Genomic DNA, 20,874 nt, shown 5'->3' with positions numbered 1-20,874 from the left:
TTTCCCCCCCAAGTTTAAAAGAAACTCCTCGTTTTATGGTACCGTTACAAGGGGAAATCCCGTCCACCTTCAGACTCTCCCTCGCAGCTGTCTGCAGCCGCTCGGGGATGGCTTCTGCGTCGGCAAGGGCTGCGGGACCCCCCGGGCGGGAGTGGCAGCGGGTCCCGAGGGAGGGGGGACGCCTGGCTGCCGGCGGGGGTCGGGGGCAGGCGCTGCGGTAGGCGTTTCCCGGGGTCTGCTCTGGGCGGGGAGCCGTGGCGGGGGAGGAGGGTGCTGCCGTGCTGGGCGGTGCGGCGGCGGGGGGCTGCTGGCGCGGCTCTTGGGGGGCCGGGCGGCCCCGCCGGTGGGGTGAGGTGAGGGCTCCGCGGGGACTTGGCCGTAGTGGGATCCTGGGAGAGGGGAAGGGGTACGGCGGGGACCCCAGCGCCGCAGAGCCCCTGTCCGCGGGCAGCCTGCAGCGGGACCCCCAGGTGAGCGGGGCCGGGGCAGAGGGTCCGGGCGGGGGGCTCGGGGCGGCCCCTGCCGCCGGCAGAGCGCGGGCAGAGCTCGGCGGAGCGGCGGCCGCGCCGTCCCGCCCGCCCGGGCTGCGGAGCCCCGGGGCCGGAGCGCTGCGCTCCCGGAGCGGGGCCGGGCGGTGGAGCGGGGCCGGGGCGGTCGGAGCGCTCCGGGGGTCCCCCCGCAGCCCGGGCGCTGCCGCACCGCCGGGACCCGCCGTGCCCGGGGCCGGGCTGCCCCGGGGAGCGCGGTTGCCCTGGGGAGGGGCTTGCCGGGGAGCAGGCGAGGGCACGGGGGTGTCCCTTGGTGACTTGTGCCTAACCCCGACCTTGTCACCGCCCGCTTCAGTGCGGCAGCGAGGGGCCCCAAGGAGAGGCCCCCGAGCGGCGGGTACCGTCCCCGGGCTGCCGGGGGGCGATGCGGAGGCGGGGGGGGATAAGGCGGATCCGCCCTGGCAAACCCGCCGGCAGTAGCCCTTTTTCTCCCTCCCGGCTCCTCTTCTCTCGCCGAGACCTCTCGAGCATCAGTTGCTCTTTTTATTGGTTACAGCTCTCCTCAGCCTTCCAACTTCGACAGGTCATCGAGCATCGTGGCTGTTTTAGGTATTTGCTTAGGATCTAATTGCTTTTAAGAAATTGATTAACTTCTTTGGAATAGTTTACATTATTATTCTCTATTCGTATCTAATATAAGGCTATCCATGGGACATGGATACATGGATAGCCTTATATTATGGATATTCATGTAATAGAATTTTTTAGTGGTTAAGTAAGTTAGGAGCTGTTATTGCTGTCACTTTAAAATGTCACATTGATCTTTAAATTTGCAAATCCTTACATGAAAAGGTTTCTGTAGGAATTCAGTCCACTGGAAATGTTTGAAGCATTTTAATGATTTTATTCTGTGATCCGGCAGCTACTAGTTGGAAGAAATGTCAATAGAAACTTGCTGGAAGATATAATTTTAAAATAGTTTTATATATTTTTATATACTTGCTTTTAAATAAAAAGCAGTTGCGCTCATGTATGAAATTCAGAATTTAATAATAAATTGTGACTCAGGAGTTATCCCTTATATTTGGCTTTTAAAAATGCAAAATATAGCACTTGACAGCTTTTGTTACCATTTATTAAATATGGTTGGAATTAGAAAGAGGGATTTCTTTGGGTAATAGAGTAATTAAATTTATATTTTAATGTGTAAAAATACACCAAAGCATAAGCTGTTCTTTGAGAAAGCCATTTTTTTTTGTATTTTAAGCATTTTCCGGTATTTCAAAGCTAAGTAGAAGTGCCTTATCAAACACTGTAGAGATATTATCTTATAGAAAAAAATAGCTTTGGAGCCATAGAAATATTAATGTAACGTCAAAATACTACTTTAGATTCTGTTATCTGAACATAATGTAACCAGATGACAAAGTACAGAAATAAATTATGTGTAAGAATTACAGATTGTACCAAAGATTTTGCATAAGAAATTACTTTGCTAAATCCTAGTATGATATAGATGGATATTTCCATGTTTGTAGTGCTGTGCTTTATTTAATATAATTTTCCTGCAGCACAGTCTTACATTACATGCAATTGCTAATAATAAACACCAAGTCAAAGAACAGAGTATTTTGTTGGAAAACAAATTATTTTAAGTCAGACCTATTTTAGTTTAGAAAATCACTTTAAATTAAAAGGTTTCTTGGCTTTACTGTAGTGTTTGTGTTGCTTCCCACAATTTCAGCTTACATGGTGTTCTTCAGCTCCATCACTTGCTGTTATTGGAGTTGACATTATTGAGTTTAGCATTAATGTAAATAAGATTAATGTAAGTTAATGTTACTTAGCACTGTTGAAGAAATTTCCAGTATTAACCATGTGAAAGTAACTGCTCTTTGTTTTAAAACACTTCTCTTTAAATACAAAATCACAAAAAAATAAAGAGCTGTAGCTGTATGTGTAGTCGTGAATGTATGTACGTGTATATATGTGTTTACGTATATATATGTCTGTGCTTACACACCATAAGTATATGCTTTCCTGTCAGAAAGAAACATTTGAACAGATAGAACTTCTTTATAAATCTAGAGCCGCCAAAAATAGTAACAGGGACATACCTTAATATACCTTTCACGTCAACCAGATAACGCAATTTCTTTAGATTTGTGAAAAGGAGGCATAAATGGGAATTGCATGAAGAGAGAAGACAAATGTTTATGACTGTTTTCACAAGTCACACATTTTGTTTCAGTCTGTTTGGTTTTGGTTCAGTCTGTTTGTGTTTAGATCATGTTGGTTGGTTGTTCCTTCATTTTCTGTGGCTACGCATAGGGAATGGTGGTTTTGCCTGCATGGATGCCTGGATAAAGGACCAAATGCACAGATCTGTGTGAGAACAAATGTGTTAGCACAAACTGCTATGGTCAGGGCTGTTATTTATGTGAATCAAACAAGGATTTTGCTGAAAGTGGGTAGGTACACACATCTGTGAGACAAGTAACTTTCTTACACTATGTGACAGATGAATAATTGCCTTCTTTGTTCCCCCCTCATGGAATAACTTTGTTGCTTGAAAATGTGGGGGGTTTGTATGCTTTTTTTGTGTGTGTGAGAAAAGTAGAGGCATTTGTACATTTGCTTTCTGTTCTTTCCTGGTTGTTCCCTGTAAAATTCAAACTTCCTGTGATGTTTTGGGGCATTATGTCCATTGCTGAATAGTGAACAATGCCAGAGCAGCAGGAGCAGAAACCAGACCAAATATCCGAGTTGACCACCAGCACGGTTCAGGCCTGGAATATGAAATACCTTGTGCTCTGAACTGAAATATATCCATACAGTGTACTGCACACACAGGTGTATAAGGAGCTGAAATTATGTTAATTCATAACATTTACAGTCTGATAATCCTTAATACTGGATGAAGAATTAAAACATGTTCCCTTTATCCTACAGAAACCCTCTTTTTTAGGTCTTGGGCCTTGAAACCACAAGAGCAAAGTGGTGGATAAGGGTACTGTTCTTCCATTAGACAGAATAGCTGTAGTCCAGTGAAGAGTCAACCCTTCACACAAAAATAAAGTCTTTGAAAGCCAGCAGACTACAGAGCTGTAGTCATCTTTTTATCCACAGGTGGATTGCCTGATTTATGAATGATTTGTACAACCCAGTACCATCCAACAGGGTTCATTAGATCAGTTACAGTGCTAGACAGAAGAACTAATTCTGCCCCTGGGACCAACCCAACTGGAAAGAAACACTGACATTTTTTGAAACATGTACCAAGTCTGTCTGAACCACAGGTATTGCAGAAAATAAACTTATTTTATTCTTTCTAACTGATACGGCTTGGTATTACTGTTGCTCATTGTTCAATTTGAAACATCAAAAGCCCTCCCAGTGCCTGCACTGCATTTCTTGTATTTAAGCCCTGTGAAAGGTGGAACAGAGCCCTGAATGAACCTGTTGTTTGTGTTCCACTAGACTGAAAACCTCCAGCTAAATCAAAGAAACCTTCACATAGAACTATGCAGATATTGTTGCATCACACATCCCAACAAATCAGTGTTAACCAGGCCTTCCAGCTATGTGGGATATTGCATTCCTTTCCTACCTACCACATTTCCTGCCATGGAAGACAGTGGCAGTAGAAATAGGGCTTCGATGTGGAAAGTCCTAAAAATGTAAGGAAGTTTGGTGCTGAACTGCCATTTGAAAGTCAGTGGGGCTACGGTATGTGACTCTACTGGGACTTCATCAAATCTCATCTGTTTTGTCATCAGGCTAGTTGTGATGCTCAGGCTCAGGGATTTTGTTCCTGGACTTCAGGTAGGGACTGGAAATTGCATCCTTGTGGTGGTCTTGGACTTAAAGCACATCTACCTTGGAGAGGCAGCTCTGCGTGTCTGTGGAGCAGCTACCATCCATCAGGAGAGAGCCCACTTCAACTTTCCCTGTCCTCAGAGAAAATAAGAAGAAACTTGGAGGCTTTTATTTTAATCTGCACTTCCTAATGGCTCCTGTATGTCACAAGACTTGCTTAAAGCACATATGAAGTTAGAGGTGTTTACTCATTTTCAAGCAGGGAGTTTAGCTCTGTCTTCTTCATTATTCCCACTGAAGTTTGAGAGATTGTTCATAATAAAAAGCTTTGGCAGCTTCATGATTCACTAGGTTGGGTATCCAGCCAAGATATAATGATGGTTCATCAAGAGCTGTCAGCTTACATTGCATGTACTGGGGATTTCAGATGATAGAAGACAATCTGAAGACCATAGAGCCTTAAAATAGTAAGAACTGGAGAACTGCTCCCTGAAGACATCATGACGATACAACAACAAAATGGTGAGCACCCATAAGACTGGAGGCCTCTGATTCACAGTAAAACCTCAAAAAGGGCCCAGTTTCAGGAAGCTCAAAGTAGACACCAAGCTTTTCACCTTGAGCTGCCTCGTGATCATTTCAGAGGACGTCAGGCAGTGAGTTTCCCTGTTTCTACTCATTATTTTTAGAGGCTTGCCAGATTAGAGTTGTGCAGCTGCTGTACAGAAAAGTATGATGAAAGAAAGCTGGGGAAGCCTGGAATGCCAAGGAAAAATCATTTTCATGCATCAGGCTAGTTCAGTCCCAATTTTATTTTTCTGTCTTTAGATTCAGTTCATTTCTTCGGTCAGCAAATTCCTGCTTGATGCTTATTGTTGTATTTTCTTCTGCTTCTTCCCAGATGCCTAGCTCAGGCAAGCTAGTCAGGCAAGCATGACTGAATCATGCCATATGTTCAAATGAGCAGTACATAAGAGCTGTGAGGAACTGAGAAGAGAGGTACTCACAATATGCCCCAGTTGTAGCCCTGGACAGCAAAACAAACAAACAAACCAACAGACAAACAAAATCAACACAACAAAAAACACACCACCAAGTTTCCACAGGTTTTATTATCATTATCTCATTTACTTAATCCATGCTAATTGGGCTGTTCTAAATGCATAGATGGGACATGGCTGACTGGCAGGCAATGATCCTCCTTGGATCAGCTGCCCTCTTTCTTTTATGCAGAATCGCTGCTGGCATCCAAATTTGTGACCAATAAAAAGGTGAGGATGACAGAGCATACTCAATGCTTAGAAATTCAAGGTATATTGTCTTATGGGCTCTTTCTCAAAGATGGATGCATTGCTAAACTTGAGACTCAAAAATGAGTGACATATGACTAGTTTTCTTTCTTAAAATTAAGAGCAATTCTTTCCTTTCTAACATAATCCAAGATCTTTACATACTCTACTTGGGATATAATGTCTGTCTGATGGGTAGCAAACCCCCAGATGGCTTTGTTCATCCCAAACAGGCTGGGAATGGCAGCACATAGATGTATCTGCCTTTCCTCTCCATGAATGTTTGTAAAATTTTCTTAATGTGTGCAGGATTTTCAGCACTAAAGGTACAAAGAAACCACTTCATGCTCAAAAGGAAACAACTCCCAGTGCTGCACCCAGGCTGAAGCACATAAGCTCTGTCTTGCCATGGCAGTGAGCTAAAAGAAATTACTTGTTTGGACTTTTCTTGCTTTTAAAGGACTTCTCAGCTTATAATTTAATTTAGGAAACAGGTTGTGATTTCTTTTAGGATTTATTGTGTGGGTTCTGGAATTACTTATTTTACCTTTTAAAAGAAAAATTTTGATTTCCCACCAGTATCCTTCAGTTTTAGTTTTGATTCTTCTCCTTTGCAGTTCACAGCTTAAATAAAAAAGTGAAGAAAACCTTCAGAAGAAAAGCAATTGTATAAAACCCACAGATGGATTTTCTCACTTTTCCGTCTCTGATTCCTTTGAAATTTCCTTCATACGTTAAGAATCCTCAGTTCCTTATAACAACAGAGAATAATAAATGCTGCAGACAGAACCACTCTGTCTGCATCAGCTCAATTCCTTTATTATCTGTAGTTTATTGTGCATGACACTGCATGTCTGATCGTGGATTCCTCAGACCGACAGACCTATCGAAATCAAAGGCAGTTTTGGCAGCGGCCACAGGAGTGCATTGGCACAAAGTCACAGGTTATGCACTTCAGGGAAAATACCGTCACACTGCTGAGCAGAAAGGAGTAAGTTAAAAGGTGAAGGAAATGATGGTTCCAGTATTTAATATTTCACCTTTTTTTTTTTTTTCTTTCAGTTTTGTTGACATTGCAAGTGCAGAGGTATACCCTTTACATTAATCTGTGCTCTGGAAAAAGTCTGAGACTCTGGGATGATGCTTTCCAGGATTAAATACTTTATTTGTGTTTTTTTTTTTTAGTAACTTCCGTACCATTTTCTTTTCCGCCTGCAGTAATTGCTTTGAAAGTGATATAACTATATGGAAATTAATCTACAGTTAGAATGGAATGTATTGGCAAAATAGAAAAAGCTACTGATATTTTTTAAAATCAAATTAATTTAAGAGAAACAGTTTTTATTATCTTCTTCCATGTATGATTGTGAAGAGCTGAACTACCTTCTTTCTTTCACACTTGCATAGTTGATCATAATATTAAGCAAGGTTACCAGTGTCTTTATGGTCACCAAGAAGCTCCAAATGATGCCACAGTTCAACATTATCACTGTGGCAAGGAGAATCAGGTCAGATCCTCTGAAAATAGGATGTAGGTGAGTCCTTGCTAGAATTGGTCTTTCTACATTTGGGAATTTCCAGACGTTTTTCAGAAGAGCTTGCAGTGACATCTGAAGGCCATACAGTAGAAAGTCAGGGATCTGAAAATTCCTTTCTCTCTTTTCCTCTCTAGAAACATGTTTTTCTGGTGAGGTGTGGGAGCTACGTAAACATTTTTCAGGAAGGCAGGAGTGGTAATCTTATTTAGTTAATGGTATAATATACAAGTGCTAGGAAATAGGGAGAGAGGAGGAGGCGGCTATCTGCAGAGCTCCAGCTTGGAAGAACACTTAGGAAACCAAAAGATGACTGACAATTTATGTGCTACTCTGGAAGCAAGCAGGCTGTGAGCACTTGCTGTGAGCACCATCTATTTCATGTGCTTTTTGATGGAACATCCACAGTTGCATAATCCATAAGGAGTTGCCTGCCTATAGGTGCTTGTTCTTTGACAGATCTGTCACACTTCTCAGAAATCAAGATGCAAAATCCATCACTCAGGGACATGGTATATGTGTATCAAATACTCTCTGGGGGATGAAGAGTCCATTAAACAGCAAGTCCCTAAACTCATCCATATGAAGAATTCACATCTGTGACAGATAGAATATGGAGAGAACCCATCGTCCAAAGGTGATCTGAGTCTAATGTGCTAGTAAAGCACTATAAATATTAATTTTATTTCACCCTCTCAGAGACATGTGTGGGTGAGCCCAGAGGGACAGGAACTGCTTATGCAGAACATGAGTGAGAATTGCAGGATTATGTTGTATGGGTGGGATCATGTCTCTGGGAAGCGATGGCATTCCCAGCATTGGCACTTTGAGGCAAGCATGTCATTGCCTGCATGATACAGAGTTGAAGATATGACCTTCACCATGAAGCTTATAAGAGAGTCCTGTGAAGTTTGCTACATAGTAGAAGAAGAGTGAATTAGTCATATGTAAAGAGCTAGTGAATCTGTAAGAAGTGAAAGCACAGCAGAATTACTACTCCTTAGAGGAGGTAGCCAAACTACAGAAATCAATAACATAAGACAAGAGTAATCAGTTGACTGAAGTCTTGAAGATTCTCTGTTATGATAATTTCTCTGTTCTTTGCTCCCTGGAAAGAATATAAGCAATTCACCTACTTCAACCTGTCAAAGAAAAATGCCAGGCATTCTAGTATACCTTTTCAATTTCTCATTATGACTCCATTTGTAGATTCTTAATGACTTTCCTTAGACTATGAAGACTGTTGGCAAAGATGTGAGATTTGTATTGAGACCAGATTTGTAATTAAACAAGAGCTCAAGTACTGGGTTCATGGTTTGGTGTAGAAAGCTCATTCAGATTCAAATATGAGGTTCCTGAAAACTAAGGGGAAAAAAACTCCCAAGCATCTTGGCTGTGGCTGAAGTTTTTGCTTTAGATTATAACCAAATGAAAAGCATGTACTTCCATCCAAATTGAGAGGTATTTGAGATTTATATTCTGGCCTACTTACACATGATCTTTCTTTGTTCTAGCTCATTTCTGTCATCTGTTTTGAGTGCTGCATGCTTTGCTGCTCTTCTAAGATACCTGTTGGTGTTTTCAAGGTATGAGGTTGCATTGACTGTTATGCAGCTGCCTTCTGCACTGGCAAATGCCATAGTGTAGTCATACACCTGCTGACCCTCTTTGAGAATCCAGCAGATGCCCTCTGGCAGCAGTAGGATCTGACTTTGCACACAGCTGTCTCTGGGTTTGCAGTAAATGGTGGCAGGACTGAAAAGAGCAGAACTGTTAGGGCCCTGGGCAACCTCATGCCCATACTCTGTTGAGATTTATTTCTGTAAAGTGTCAATGAGTATTTGACTGGAATTACTGGGGGAAGAACACTATGTGGATTTAGACTTGGGATACTGCTAAACTTTCCTGAGCTTTGCTGAAAAGGCAAATGTGTGCATTTTCCAGACACCACCATCCTCAAACTCATGGGACAAAGGTAAAATCTGTGTTAGTAAACTTTCTGTAAAAGTGTCACACAGACTGATAAGTTTCTTTAACAGCAACAGCCATTAAAAAGTCTTGAATTACATCTTGAAATGTAATTTAAAAAAGTCTGCAGTGTAGAAATGCATTACCTAGGTTGTCTGTGGGTACCCTCTTTTATGCTGGAGCTGCTGAGTTCCACACTCCAGCCACAGTATTGCTGTGATGCCAGTAAAGCTTTTATAGTTTTATACCTCTTACTCCTGTTGTCCATGGTCCTTTTACCTCCCTTCAGCTCATCTGTTCTGGTTTCCTTGGCTCCATCAGAGTTCAGAAAGTAAATCAATTAAATTTGTTTCTCTCCTCTGAAATCATGTTTCAAAACTCAGTCTACTTTTGAGAAAGTCAGTATTTCAGTTCTCCAGGATTAAGGGCTGCAGCTACCTGAGAACTCCCTACCACTGCTTACCTTTACAGGAGGCAAGACTTGTTCCAGTATTGTCCTGTGGATGAATCTCCACTTTGGAATGGAGACCTCTGAGGACAGGTCAGAAAGCCCACAGGACGCAGCACAATCCTTTGCAGAGGTAGCAGCTCATTTTTGAAAGTAGTACAGTGATGTGTGCTTGCTCTTGTCCCTCAGCTGATGGACTTGCCTCTGTAGCAGAAGCTGAAATCTACTCGGTACAGAGGGAAGAGTTTTCCTAATGCTCTTTGAAGACTGTAGAAAAAAAGATTCACCCTTTTTCTTAGTAATGTTGCTGAGTATCCACACTCTCCACTCTGAATACGAGCAGCACATCTTCAGCCTCCCTTCGCTTTTTCAAAAAGTCAGCACTGTAAATTTAAATTACTCTCCCTACCTGACATAACGGTGACCAGACCCTATAAAACCCAGTACCCGTGGAGACACCTAACCTCCTCTTTGAGCAGAGGGTGGCAGAGAGAATGATCCACTCACGAGAGAAACGAGTCATGCCTGACGGAGTGCTCAGCAGCTGCGGCAATACCACACACCAACAGCACCCGGGACTATGGGATGTCCTGTGTTGCTTTGTCTTGCGACACTGTGTTATACTGAGATCTGTCACTAGATGGTGCCTTCGACAAATGATTGGAAAGATTGATCTTCCCATGCGGAAAGCTTTTGGCCCAAGGCTGACCTTAACAATTCCATATGCTGTGTAATCCTTTTCATAACTTTTCACAAAGTTGACCCTTCTGTGCAGGAGTTGAGTTCCGTGCTTCCACAGCTGCTGAAGTGGCACTTTGAGTCTTTGGCATTTATGCCTGTAGATTTGAGGGATTTTTTTTTTTTTTTTTCTGAACACAGATTAAGTTAACAAGTCACTTAGAAAAAAACAAACTTTAATGTCATACTGAGTTTGAGGGGTGCATAGAGGAGGTATGTTAGGAAGTATCTGATAATCCATATTATCCTGCATTTCCCATATCCCATCAATATGGGTAATTAAATGGAACTGAAGACATGCACATATTGGTTTATTTGCTGAAGAATAAATATTGATTTATTGTCCCATGGCCATTTACCTTTGCCATAGGGCAGTGCTCCTAATGAAGCTTTCCTTCCCCTCCCCTATGAGACAGGAAGAGACTCCTGTGTCCAGGGGATTAGTGCGTGCCCATCCCTTCGGGTGTGTCGAAACCCATCTGTATTCAGGATTTGGGGCAGGGCAGTGGGCAGCACAGCAAGCAGCACACGCCTTGTTGGGAACTGTTGACACCTTCGCCAAGGAACTCAGAAGAAATGTCAGGGTTGGAGGTGTGGGCTGTGGGTGTGCTTTTCGAGGTGATGGTTGCACACCTATCTGGCAGGAAACAGTGCTAGAGCGTGTCGTACTCCTTGGTGAATCTTTCTTTGGGGTGCGGATTGCATTAGGGATCACTAGGTGGTGCTGTTATACATCAGTCTCACAGCTTCCCTTGGTACCCGCACATTTTCAGCCTTTGGAGAAATGGTTCTTGTTACGGTTGGATTTACGTTAATCTCTGAAAAGCTGCTGAAATAGAGAAAGGGAGGAAGCAGCAGTAGCTGGCTGGGAGGGAGTGTAGCCTCTTTAAACCCTCGTATATGCGCTTGGGCTGAGGTTTCTGGAGGAAAAAACTAACTGCACACGGGTAGCATGCATCCTCTTCCAATGAGAAGTGTGTGTGCTCAAATCCTTCCTCATTGAAAGCTTCATTTTGAGGGCCCCGGTTTTCTGCTTCCCCTGGATTGCCAACAGTATGTCAAGGTACAGCACTATCTTAATTTACATGAAAAAATTCAGATGAATTTCACGGAAACGGAAATCTTAGTAAGAGGTGTTGCCTTCTAGGGTCATAAGTGGATAAGTAAAATAATGTCAGAAGAGATTAGGAATTTCCTGAATGTGAATTCTTTAGAAAATAAACTGGCTCAGGTTACAATTTGTTTCTAAACTTATTTAGAGAGACTTTTAAGCATTTTAGATATCAAATTTAATTTCTGATTGGTTTGAAACTTTTATTTTTGGTATTATTTTAAACAAATATGCCTTGACTGTTTCTATTTATTCATTGATATATTTTAAATTGAAACAACCACATACATATGAATACATTGTATTGATTTAGGTAGATTCCATATATTCTACAAATGTACACATATATCCTGTCATTTTGTTTTCACACCAGTAGTAACTTTAGGAAATGATTGGGAAACCAGGAAGTGAAACTTACCATTAAAAAAAAGCAGAAACCCAGTCTATCCTTCTCTTAGTGACTAATCCCTGGCAAGCCATCCAGTCTTTTTTTTTTTACCTGTTATATCCCACTCTTTGCCTTGGTCATCTGGTTTAGGCCTTCATCCATCAGATGTTTACTACATACTGAATATGTGACCATGTATTCTAATATTTTTAGGGTAAGATCTTAAACCTTGCCTACAAGGAAAAAATTATAATGAATTAACCATACTGAATTAGAAATTGATTTAGTTAAATCAGTGGAACTCTCCTGAGCACATTATACCACTTCAGTTTAAGTAGTGAGTCGGTGAGTAACAAATCAATTCTGATGTCAGAGAGTGAGAAAGATTAGACTAGATTTTCAGCCCTTCTATCTCAGTATTTATTAGGCTAAGGCATCTTCAGGGCTTGTTGCTGTTCTCTTTAATTTTCTCTGCCTAATGGACCTGATCCAGCTCTTGATGGCATAAATGAGGGGTTTTCCATGACCTCCAGCTGGGAGCTGGAGATGGCAATATCTTTATTAAAAACCTAAAGAAGCTTAGAATGACAGATAACTCAAACCTGCCTCCTCACTTCATATTGAGTTCACAGATTGTGGCTCGCATTGCAGAACTTGCCTCTGCACTGAAAAATATTCTACATTCAGGGCAGGAAAATTCATCTTCTACTAGCATTGTGCTAAAAATGTTGCTATGCAAATAGTCATAATCTGATTTGATTTTCTCAACAACAGCTGATAACATATTTTGAGATATAAAGATATTTTTCATCCATCTCCACAGATTTTGTGCATTCAGGTTGGGTAGACTTGGGACTTATTTCTAGTTTTGTGTCAGCTTAACCAGAAACTAGACTGATGTTGCACTCAAATAAAAAAGCACAGCTTTTTAAAAATGTATTTTAAAAAGTGCTTGCTTTTTTAATTGCCTTTCTCCTTCTCTACCTTTCTTCACACCTCTACAAACTATTAATAATTAAGAAGGATATCTGAGAATGTGCTGAACAAGAATATGCTGAGTTCTAGTTACTGAAAATTCTCCTTACTGTTCCCAAAGCGTCTTATTTCTGACTGTAGAGTGTAACAGTTGGACTCTTGGAATGTCTGCCTATTCCAGGAAGAGTAACTCACTTGTTTACAAACCTAAGATTTTGGTTTAGTGCAAAGTAATCTTTCTCTTTCTAAACTGGATGTTGTAATGCTTAAACTCTGTAACCAACAATGTCCTGGCATGCTCTTACAATTCACCTATAGTCCTGGAAGTCTCTGTATTGTAAGTAGTGATGCCCCCTTCCACTTCCATCTCTATTCCAAATGTGATTTTTTGTGTATTTTATAGGTTTATAATGGAACTTACATCTTTGCCTAAATTCCTTTGGACAAGTGACAACAAGCTTCTGCATCACCATTTTCCGGACATATTGGCTACTGTTCATACCACACAAGACATTCCTGAAGAAGTCGTTTTTGGACCATGCTTGCTCCAGAACACCCTGCTGGACACTGTAGCTTTTATTGCTCTCAAGTGTTCTGATAGACGGAACATCCACTATGTATTTAAGGTATGAGAAAACACTGTTTAATGTCAGTCATATCAAAAAGAGCTACACCATCTCTGAGAAGGTAACTTTTCTAGGGGTAGGCTTTTTGTTTTGTTCAGTATGAGTAACAGCTCCTTCAGAGGGGAGAAGTAGTCAATTCATTTCTGATTTATGAGCTGTAGATTAGAGGGACCTCAGTGAAAACTGTTTCCTTTGCAGGAAGAATACAAAGTTCCACTTCTAGGCTGACGATTGATGATCTGCTTCAGCACTGGTGTGGACTAGGAGGGGAGAGGGACAAATAGTTTAGAAACCTCACACTCAGGTTTCATCCTTACACAGGACAAAGGATATTTATCAGGTGTGACAACCCTGTGAGAACAGAGAGGGAAAACTGTGGCATTGCACTGATTCATGCAGGTGGTGGATTCACAGCATTTATTGACAGATCCAAGCAAGTGCTAACACAGTTTGCTCAGTTATCCATAAAAGTGAAATCACCTAGTCCACACAATCTTCAGGCAGCCACAACTCACTGCTGTTAGTACATGGACCTCCTAAAGTTACCTTAGATATGTATGTCTGTTTTAGAGCTACACTTCTCAATCACTGTAGAGAAGGCAGAAACCCCAGGATTGTGATGGAGCGTTAACTTTCTAACTTTATTTACCAAAATTTTTTTGTTCCATAGCCACTGTTTATCATAACATTTTCATTTGAACAATGCATATTTCGTGCTGGCCTGTTACCCTGGCTTTCTAGGTCTTGGAGTGCCTTTCAGTCACCATTGGTCTAGATGAAGATGGGGAGGTAGTGTTTTACGGTGTGAGGAAAGCCAATTTCCCCCATTCCATGGCATGGATGGATCTGGGAGAGATCCAGGTTCACTTAAGAGTTCTCTGCTCTGGAGGAGAGAAATCCCAGTGTGTGTGTGTAATATGGAAGATACAGTTGTTGGGATATACCTGTTTTACACTTCTACTTTAAACAGAGTAAGAAAGAGAGTAAAAGGCTTCAGGGTTTATCTGACTGTTTTGAGTCTGGCTCAAGTTTGCTTTCTTGGACAGTGTTATTAGCACTCCAGGAGATCGACGAACTCTTTGGAGAGAAACCTGTCCTGAAATGAGGCTTTATTTATGGAATATGTCAGTATTTCTCCTGGGAGTTTTGAATTACTGTAGACTCAAGAAACAGCCTCAAAGGGTTTCTACATTGGAAGAGCCCTCTGGAGAGATGGCTTTAGTGTTTTTCTACACTTGAGCTAAGTAATTGCTATGCAGCAATGAAATTGGATGCCTGAGTTGGCTCAGATCTCTGTCTTTTGGCAGTAAATGCATGGAATTCTGTGCAAGTAGCTGTTTTAGATGCAATCGGTAGTCCCATATCCTGTTAACTACTCATAATTAAAAGTAAACCTTCCAGAAATCAGGAACTACTGTTAAGCTCCTAACTCTGTGTAGTCAATTAATTAACAATTCAATCATGATACTTTGTTGTTATCATGGCACGGAAATGCAGAACAAGAAATGAGTTTTGCTCTGCTGGCTATAGTACAAACAGAATACACACAGGAATAATTTGGCAAGAATTTGGGAATATTATTTCTTACAATGGTTCATCTTCGGCTTTTTTGTTTAGACCAAAAGGGAACTCCATAATTTTTCTCTCATCCACTTGGAGACCTTAATTTGAACTCCTTGGCCCAATTTATGCACTTGGGCAAAGCAAATGCCTTGGCAACCCTTGGCACAGGTAGTTCTTTCCAGCTGAGTTCCTCTACCCCTTACAGCTTCTTGTGGGTTTCAAGGAAGAGTCATATTCTCTCCCTTCTCCTCCAGTCTCTCCCAAGGAAGCCACATTGCTTCCATAGCCCAGCTATGATTGAGCCTGTTGGGCTGTGAAACCCTTTCCTCCTATATGGGTGCAAAGGATTCATCTGAGGGATTGCCATCTCCAGAACAGGGTGGACTTGCTGGGTTTATTATAGTGACTCTAAACACACGGAAAAACTAATGCTGGTGCGTGCTTCTATTTGGCAGCACCCAGATCTTATGTCTGGTACTCCTCCGCACTTTCTTTAGGCTCACTCAGCTCTTTCCCTGGACTCCTGGTTCCTGGAGAAGCTGTGCTCCCTTTGACTTTGCTTAGAGCACTGGGTGGCTGCTCAGTATTTCTGAAACACAGCAACTAAAATATGACAGCCTCTGTCATAGCTATTAGTTACAACCACTGTGTGTGGGTGTTCTTGTGTCGCTGTCAGACACTTGTATTTCTCAATCATTGTTAATTACTGTGGCATTTAGAGAGAACCAGTTACAGGCCATTCTAATTTATTTTCTCCCTTATACTAATTAACTCTCATCCTAATGGTCCCTTAATGTTTCATTCTTGTATCCAAGCTACTAATGTGATCGTACTCTTCACGGTAGGGAATAGTCAGTTAAAACTAGAGAAATAATTAGCCAAAATACTGTTTTTGATACCAAACACCACTGAATGGCTGCCCTGCAATTAGTGGAAAACAAAGAGCTATACATTGCTTGGGGTGAAATTTAGATCATACTTGTCATTAGACATTTTTCATTTTCAAACTTTTTCCTTTCTAAACAATGACTTAATGCTTCAAAAATTAGTTGAGGCTTTTTATACATGTAAATGCTGCCCTTGATCGCCCTGTGTTTCAGCCTTCAAGCTATGAAAATCTTCCCCATCTTTCAAATACTGCAGAGGGCATAGATCTGCTGTGGTAAACAGCAAGGAAAAACCTATAAAGAAATAAATCAGTCCCTATTCAGTGTAATAAACTAAGATGGGAGTCACACTGAAAGAGGAAGACCAAGCCAAATGTTTTGTAGTTATATTATGTCCAGAGCATAGTCAGCCTGTGACTAAATGACTCAGGAGTCCTGTGGATAAAAGTTTATATGTGACTGAGGACTACACTTTAATACACACAGAAGAGAACTTTAAATAGCAGACTTAATATTATTTTTTAAACTTTTTAGTGCCTATTTTTTAAACTTTTTAGTGCCTGACCTTACAACCTAAGAAATTATTTCATTAAGAATACTGATCTGATGAGGTTTTATCTGTTTAGATACCTTGAAATGAATTTAATTATTTATCAAAGGTAAGAATATGAATATCTAATTTTGTTTCTTAAAAAGGAAAGAAATCATATAAGTGCTTCTTGGTTATATTTAATAAAATCTATGTTTTATGTAATCTAGCCAAACAGATATGCAGATGTTATCTAGTTGGGATGTTGAATCAAATAACTGAGGGTTATTCTTATACCTCCTGATCCATGTCCTCTTATGTCAGTGAAAAACTCCACATGCATCTACCAAGAGTGTGTGGAGTGTGTGTTCATTTCCAGTCTCTCACTGCATTGATCCAGGGGTCTGCGCATCTCTCATCCCCCCAGGCCACAGCACCCTGACTCGTATCCCATTTTCCCATGAGACTGAGACCCCTTCTTACAGAGGATCACACCTTCTGTACCTCTGTGATCCACACCTGGCACTGTCTCATGAGATAACCTGCAAAGGACAGAGAACATCATCCTTGCCATGAGTGGGCCAGAGACTGACCAACATACCATGGCATTGCCATGAGATGTTACACATGAACATTGGTGTCTCCTTCTCTTTCCCATGCAGCTGTATTCCCAGAGTTCTTAGCATTCACATAGGGGAAGCCTTTTCCCTATGATGACTTTGGATTTGCTGACATGGGTGTGTGTATCGGGCTCGCAGCTTTGTCATATTTGCTCAATATAAGGCAGAAAACAGGCTTTGTTCTTGAATGTGATGGAAATCTTACTCTGGCTCTCAAGACCTGTAACTTCCCTTTTATGTGTCCTGTCTCACAGGTAGACGTTACGTCTGTGCACAGTCCCACAGGACTGCCTTGGATGAGACTTGTACAAGCAGCTGCCAATAGCAAGGAGCAGAACTTGGAAGCTTACTTAGAAAACAGCCAGTTATATTATCGCTCCACCAGGAAAATCAGTAAAAACGAGGAGTTGCTTGTCTGGTATGATGAGGAGCTTTCCAGCCTCTTGGGTTTCAATGAGATAAAACCTCAGAGTCCCCAGAATGGTAAGTACCAAGTTGCTGACTGCAGGGGTCACTGAGGGCAGAAAGTGAATCTACAACTTCTTTAGTATGCGGTTGTTTTGTAATAAGTAAAATAAAACCTGTCTAAATCCTTAGCTGGTCAGCTAAGAGAAGAGACCTTCTGCTTTGGGGATTGAACTGGAGGCATAGAGCAAGAACAAATTTGCAGTTCTCAATGCCATTTTCATTCTACTTTCTAGCAGAGGATGGTGCACTAGGGATTCATGCAGAAATTTTTGAGCTATGTAATGGAAACCAGTGCACCTGACTAACTTGGAATCCTAAAAGTCTAAATTATCAATTAGAAATACACCTTTTTTAGCTCATTGAGGAATCAGGTATAGACCAGTGTTCAGCTTTAATCTTGTAAATGACCAGGGCTATAAAAATACATAATAAACCCAACAGTACTGCATACAGCAGTCTGCCTGTTTGGTGTGGGATACAGTGAGGAGGAGGAAAAGGGCTTGAGTTTGTTTCTAAGATGTTGGTGAAAATTCATTGCTCCAAAAGAAGTTTACCTGGCAGTTGTTGAAAAAATAAACATCTACATTACGTAGACACCAAGAAAATCAGTCAGGTCCATGCCAAGTCTGACTACAGCTATCATTTGCTCCAAACTTTATCTAGTTAGATTGGAACAAAACCCTTTCTACATTCCCTGTAGTTGGTTTGTAGAGGTTGGTTAGTAAAGGTGTAGGCTGGTAAAGGTATGAATTGGCAAATTTATATGATAATGTGCTTTTCTGTAAATTAAGCAGGAACTCACTAAATAATTCTGGCTGGTTTTAGTGTATTCTGTTAGCTTCTGCATAGACACACACTGTCAGCCCTTTGGATTCACCAGGGAAAAGTGTTATCTGCACAAGAAACTTTAAACTAGCAGATGTAATGTTCCACCCAATACAGCAGCCTTATTTTCTTACAGAAAGTTCAGTTTCTGTAATTTGGAAAGTGATCTGAGCTACGCTGAGCCCAAAATTAGGAATTTGTGGTACTACTTAACCAATCTATGAACTTTCCTATGTAGCCGAGGCCTCAGGTGCTGTCTGGCATCATTTGCATTTAAAAATTGCTGTGTGTTGTGAAATAACATAGCATGGATATAGTTTGCAAAGGTTAAGAGGTACCGTATGTGTCTTGGTTGCTGAATTATGTATCATCTGTTCATGGCAATCAATCCTCCCAGTGAACCCGAGATACAGTAGGTCTGAAGGCCAGAAGGAAACAGTGTTCCCCATTCCTCCTGCACATCACTGGCATTGTTTCACTTTGAACATTATTTTCTGTGCCACAGACGGCTGTGCCTTAAGGCATATAACAGCTTCCCAAATGAGCATGAGTAAAGGCTTCAGGCTAAGGTCAGATGATTTGTGAATGGTATTAAACTTCCAGAATATCCTAAAAATAGAGGCTCGTGTCAAAAATCTTTAAACCAGGTCTAAACACATTATTACTTGGATATATAGAGTTTAACATTTGTCCTGTATTAAAGCCAATGACTTAGTTTAGAAATGTAGACCCAAATCTGGGTTCAGACTTCAAATCATCATAAAGTGTATATGATTTTATCCAGGTCACTGTGTACTGGCCATTTTATTTAATTTTATGTAATATAATTACATTTTATGTAATACAGTTCTGGCTTGAGAGTCTAAATGAAAGCATTTCTGCAAGTAGCACATGGAGGCAAATAAGAGGGAACCATTTTGTATAGCAGGAAGGGACCTGATTCTGCACTGGCATTAGCTTTACCATGTGTTATCTTGTATGACACAAGGGGTGTTTCTGATTTTTTTCTTTGTGTCAATGACAGGGTCAGTATCTGCATCCATCCACGATTCTGCCTTTGCAAAACTCATCATTTGTTGTCTGTTTCTGCAGAGTTGAGATGCCAAGAATGCGACCGAGTCTTTAAATGTGAGCATTCCTACCTATCCCATGTCCGTTTCCTCTGTGTCCCAGAGAAGAATGCCCTGCTGTGGAGGAACTTCCAGAACCCTAAGACTGAAAAGAGCAACTTAGCTGAGCAGACCACAAATTTCCACAGTCTGGCAAGGGATCTAGAAGTCAAAATGGCAGCTTGTAAAGATGATGCACATGGTCTTGTTGGAGAAAGGAGAGCAAAATCTGAAGAGGCTGAGAACAACAGGAGCAGGAAAACAGTGTTGTTGGAGAAAACCAATAATTTGACTGAGGAACGTAACTGTGGGGGCAAGGAAGAGGTTGGAGGAGAGCATGCATTGGCTGGTTCTTTCTGGAAGCTTAGTTCAGGGAGGCAGTCAGCTAGGAAGGATGTTTTAGAGCAGAAGCAGAGTGCTTTCACTGAGGTCAGGAGGATGAAGGAGAAGCTGAGGAATGAGAAGCTGAAGGAGCCAGAGCAGGAGGATGGCACAGTCCCAGGTGGTAAAGAGCAGGTATCAAAGGAAGTGTTGGTGAACTCCTCTGGTAGTGCATTCTCCTTTGTTTGGCCCACCAGAGCTCGAGGAGAACAGAAAAGTGCTTTCAGCAAACCCAGTAAGTGTCTAACAGAAAGAGCTGCAATAAATTCTTCTCATCCCATGAGTGAGTCAGCAAAGAGCCTGGGGGAGCTGTCTGGCTTCATTGCCACCACAGACATCATGTGCTGCAGCACTCTTCTCAATTCCAAGTTCTTTGTCAGTGATTTGTGTAATGCTCAGATGCTGCAGACAAGCATCACTCGGAGCAATGTTTTCCCATATACCTCAGAACCGTGGCCCAAACAAGCAGGAGGACAGTTACAAAACACAACCACCACTTCTTCTTCCTCCTCCTCCTCTTCCTTGACTCTTCTTCCCCCCACCTTCACATCCTTTGGAGTGGCTGCCCAGAACTGGTGTGCCAAATGCAACCTGTCCTTTCGCATGACATCCGATTTAGTCTTCCACATGCGGTCACATCACAAAAAAGAATACTCCTCAACTGAATCCCAGTGCAAGAGGAGACGAGAGGAGAAGCTAACATGTCCCATTTGTCATGAGTACTTCCGAGAACGCCATCATTTGTCCCGACACATGACTTCTCATAATTAGAGCTGTGCAGACAGATGTCACCAAGGGACTGGGCAGGTTGTATAAAGAAGGGAATCATTGTTCACTTATATACTTTTTGGGTTTACATTAATTTCTTACAGGAAATCACTGTTTACAATAATTTATAATAGATGCTTTGCAAAAAAATTATAAAATGTTTACAAGAATATGAGTGGCTTGTAAGTTTTGAAAACTCAACCTAGCCCTTGTCAACTTATTTTTGAGGAAATAAAATAGTGAAATGAATGTGCATGCAGTGTTACTTTGCAGAGTAGGGAACAAAATTATAGTTTTTCAGACACAGTTTTCTTTGCTTATATTTGATTTGCTGGTGTC

The 20,874-nt window shown here is 41.4% G+C and overlaps 1 protein-coding gene across 1 annotated transcript; it reads left to right on the top strand.

The window, feature by feature from the left end:
* The first annotated feature begins 268 nt into the window (after positions 1 to 268).
* ZNF488 (zinc finger protein 488) lies at positions 269 to 20,874 on the top strand. Its single transcript, XM_051800143.1, has 4 exons — positions 269 to 470; positions 13,163 to 13,385; positions 17,239 to 17,467; positions 19,370 to 20,874. Exons 2-4 carry the CDS (start codon positions 13,170 to 13,172, stop codon positions 20,536 to 20,538), a joined length of 1,614 nt encoding a protein of 537 aa, XP_051656103.1. The 5' UTR covers positions 269 to 470; positions 13,163 to 13,169; the 3' UTR covers positions 20,539 to 20,874.

Source organism: Manacus candei, unplaced genomic scaffold, assembly GCF_025592945.1.
Source record: "Manacus candei isolate 608988 ecotype Guabito, Panama unplaced genomic scaffold, ASM2559294v1 h1tg000050l, whole genome shotgun sequence".
NCBI lineage: Eukaryota > Metazoa > Chordata > Aves > Passeriformes > Pipridae > Manacus > Manacus candei.
The sequence above is the reverse complement of the archived record's forward strand: the minus strand, read 5'-3'. Positions and strand labels throughout refer to the sequence as shown.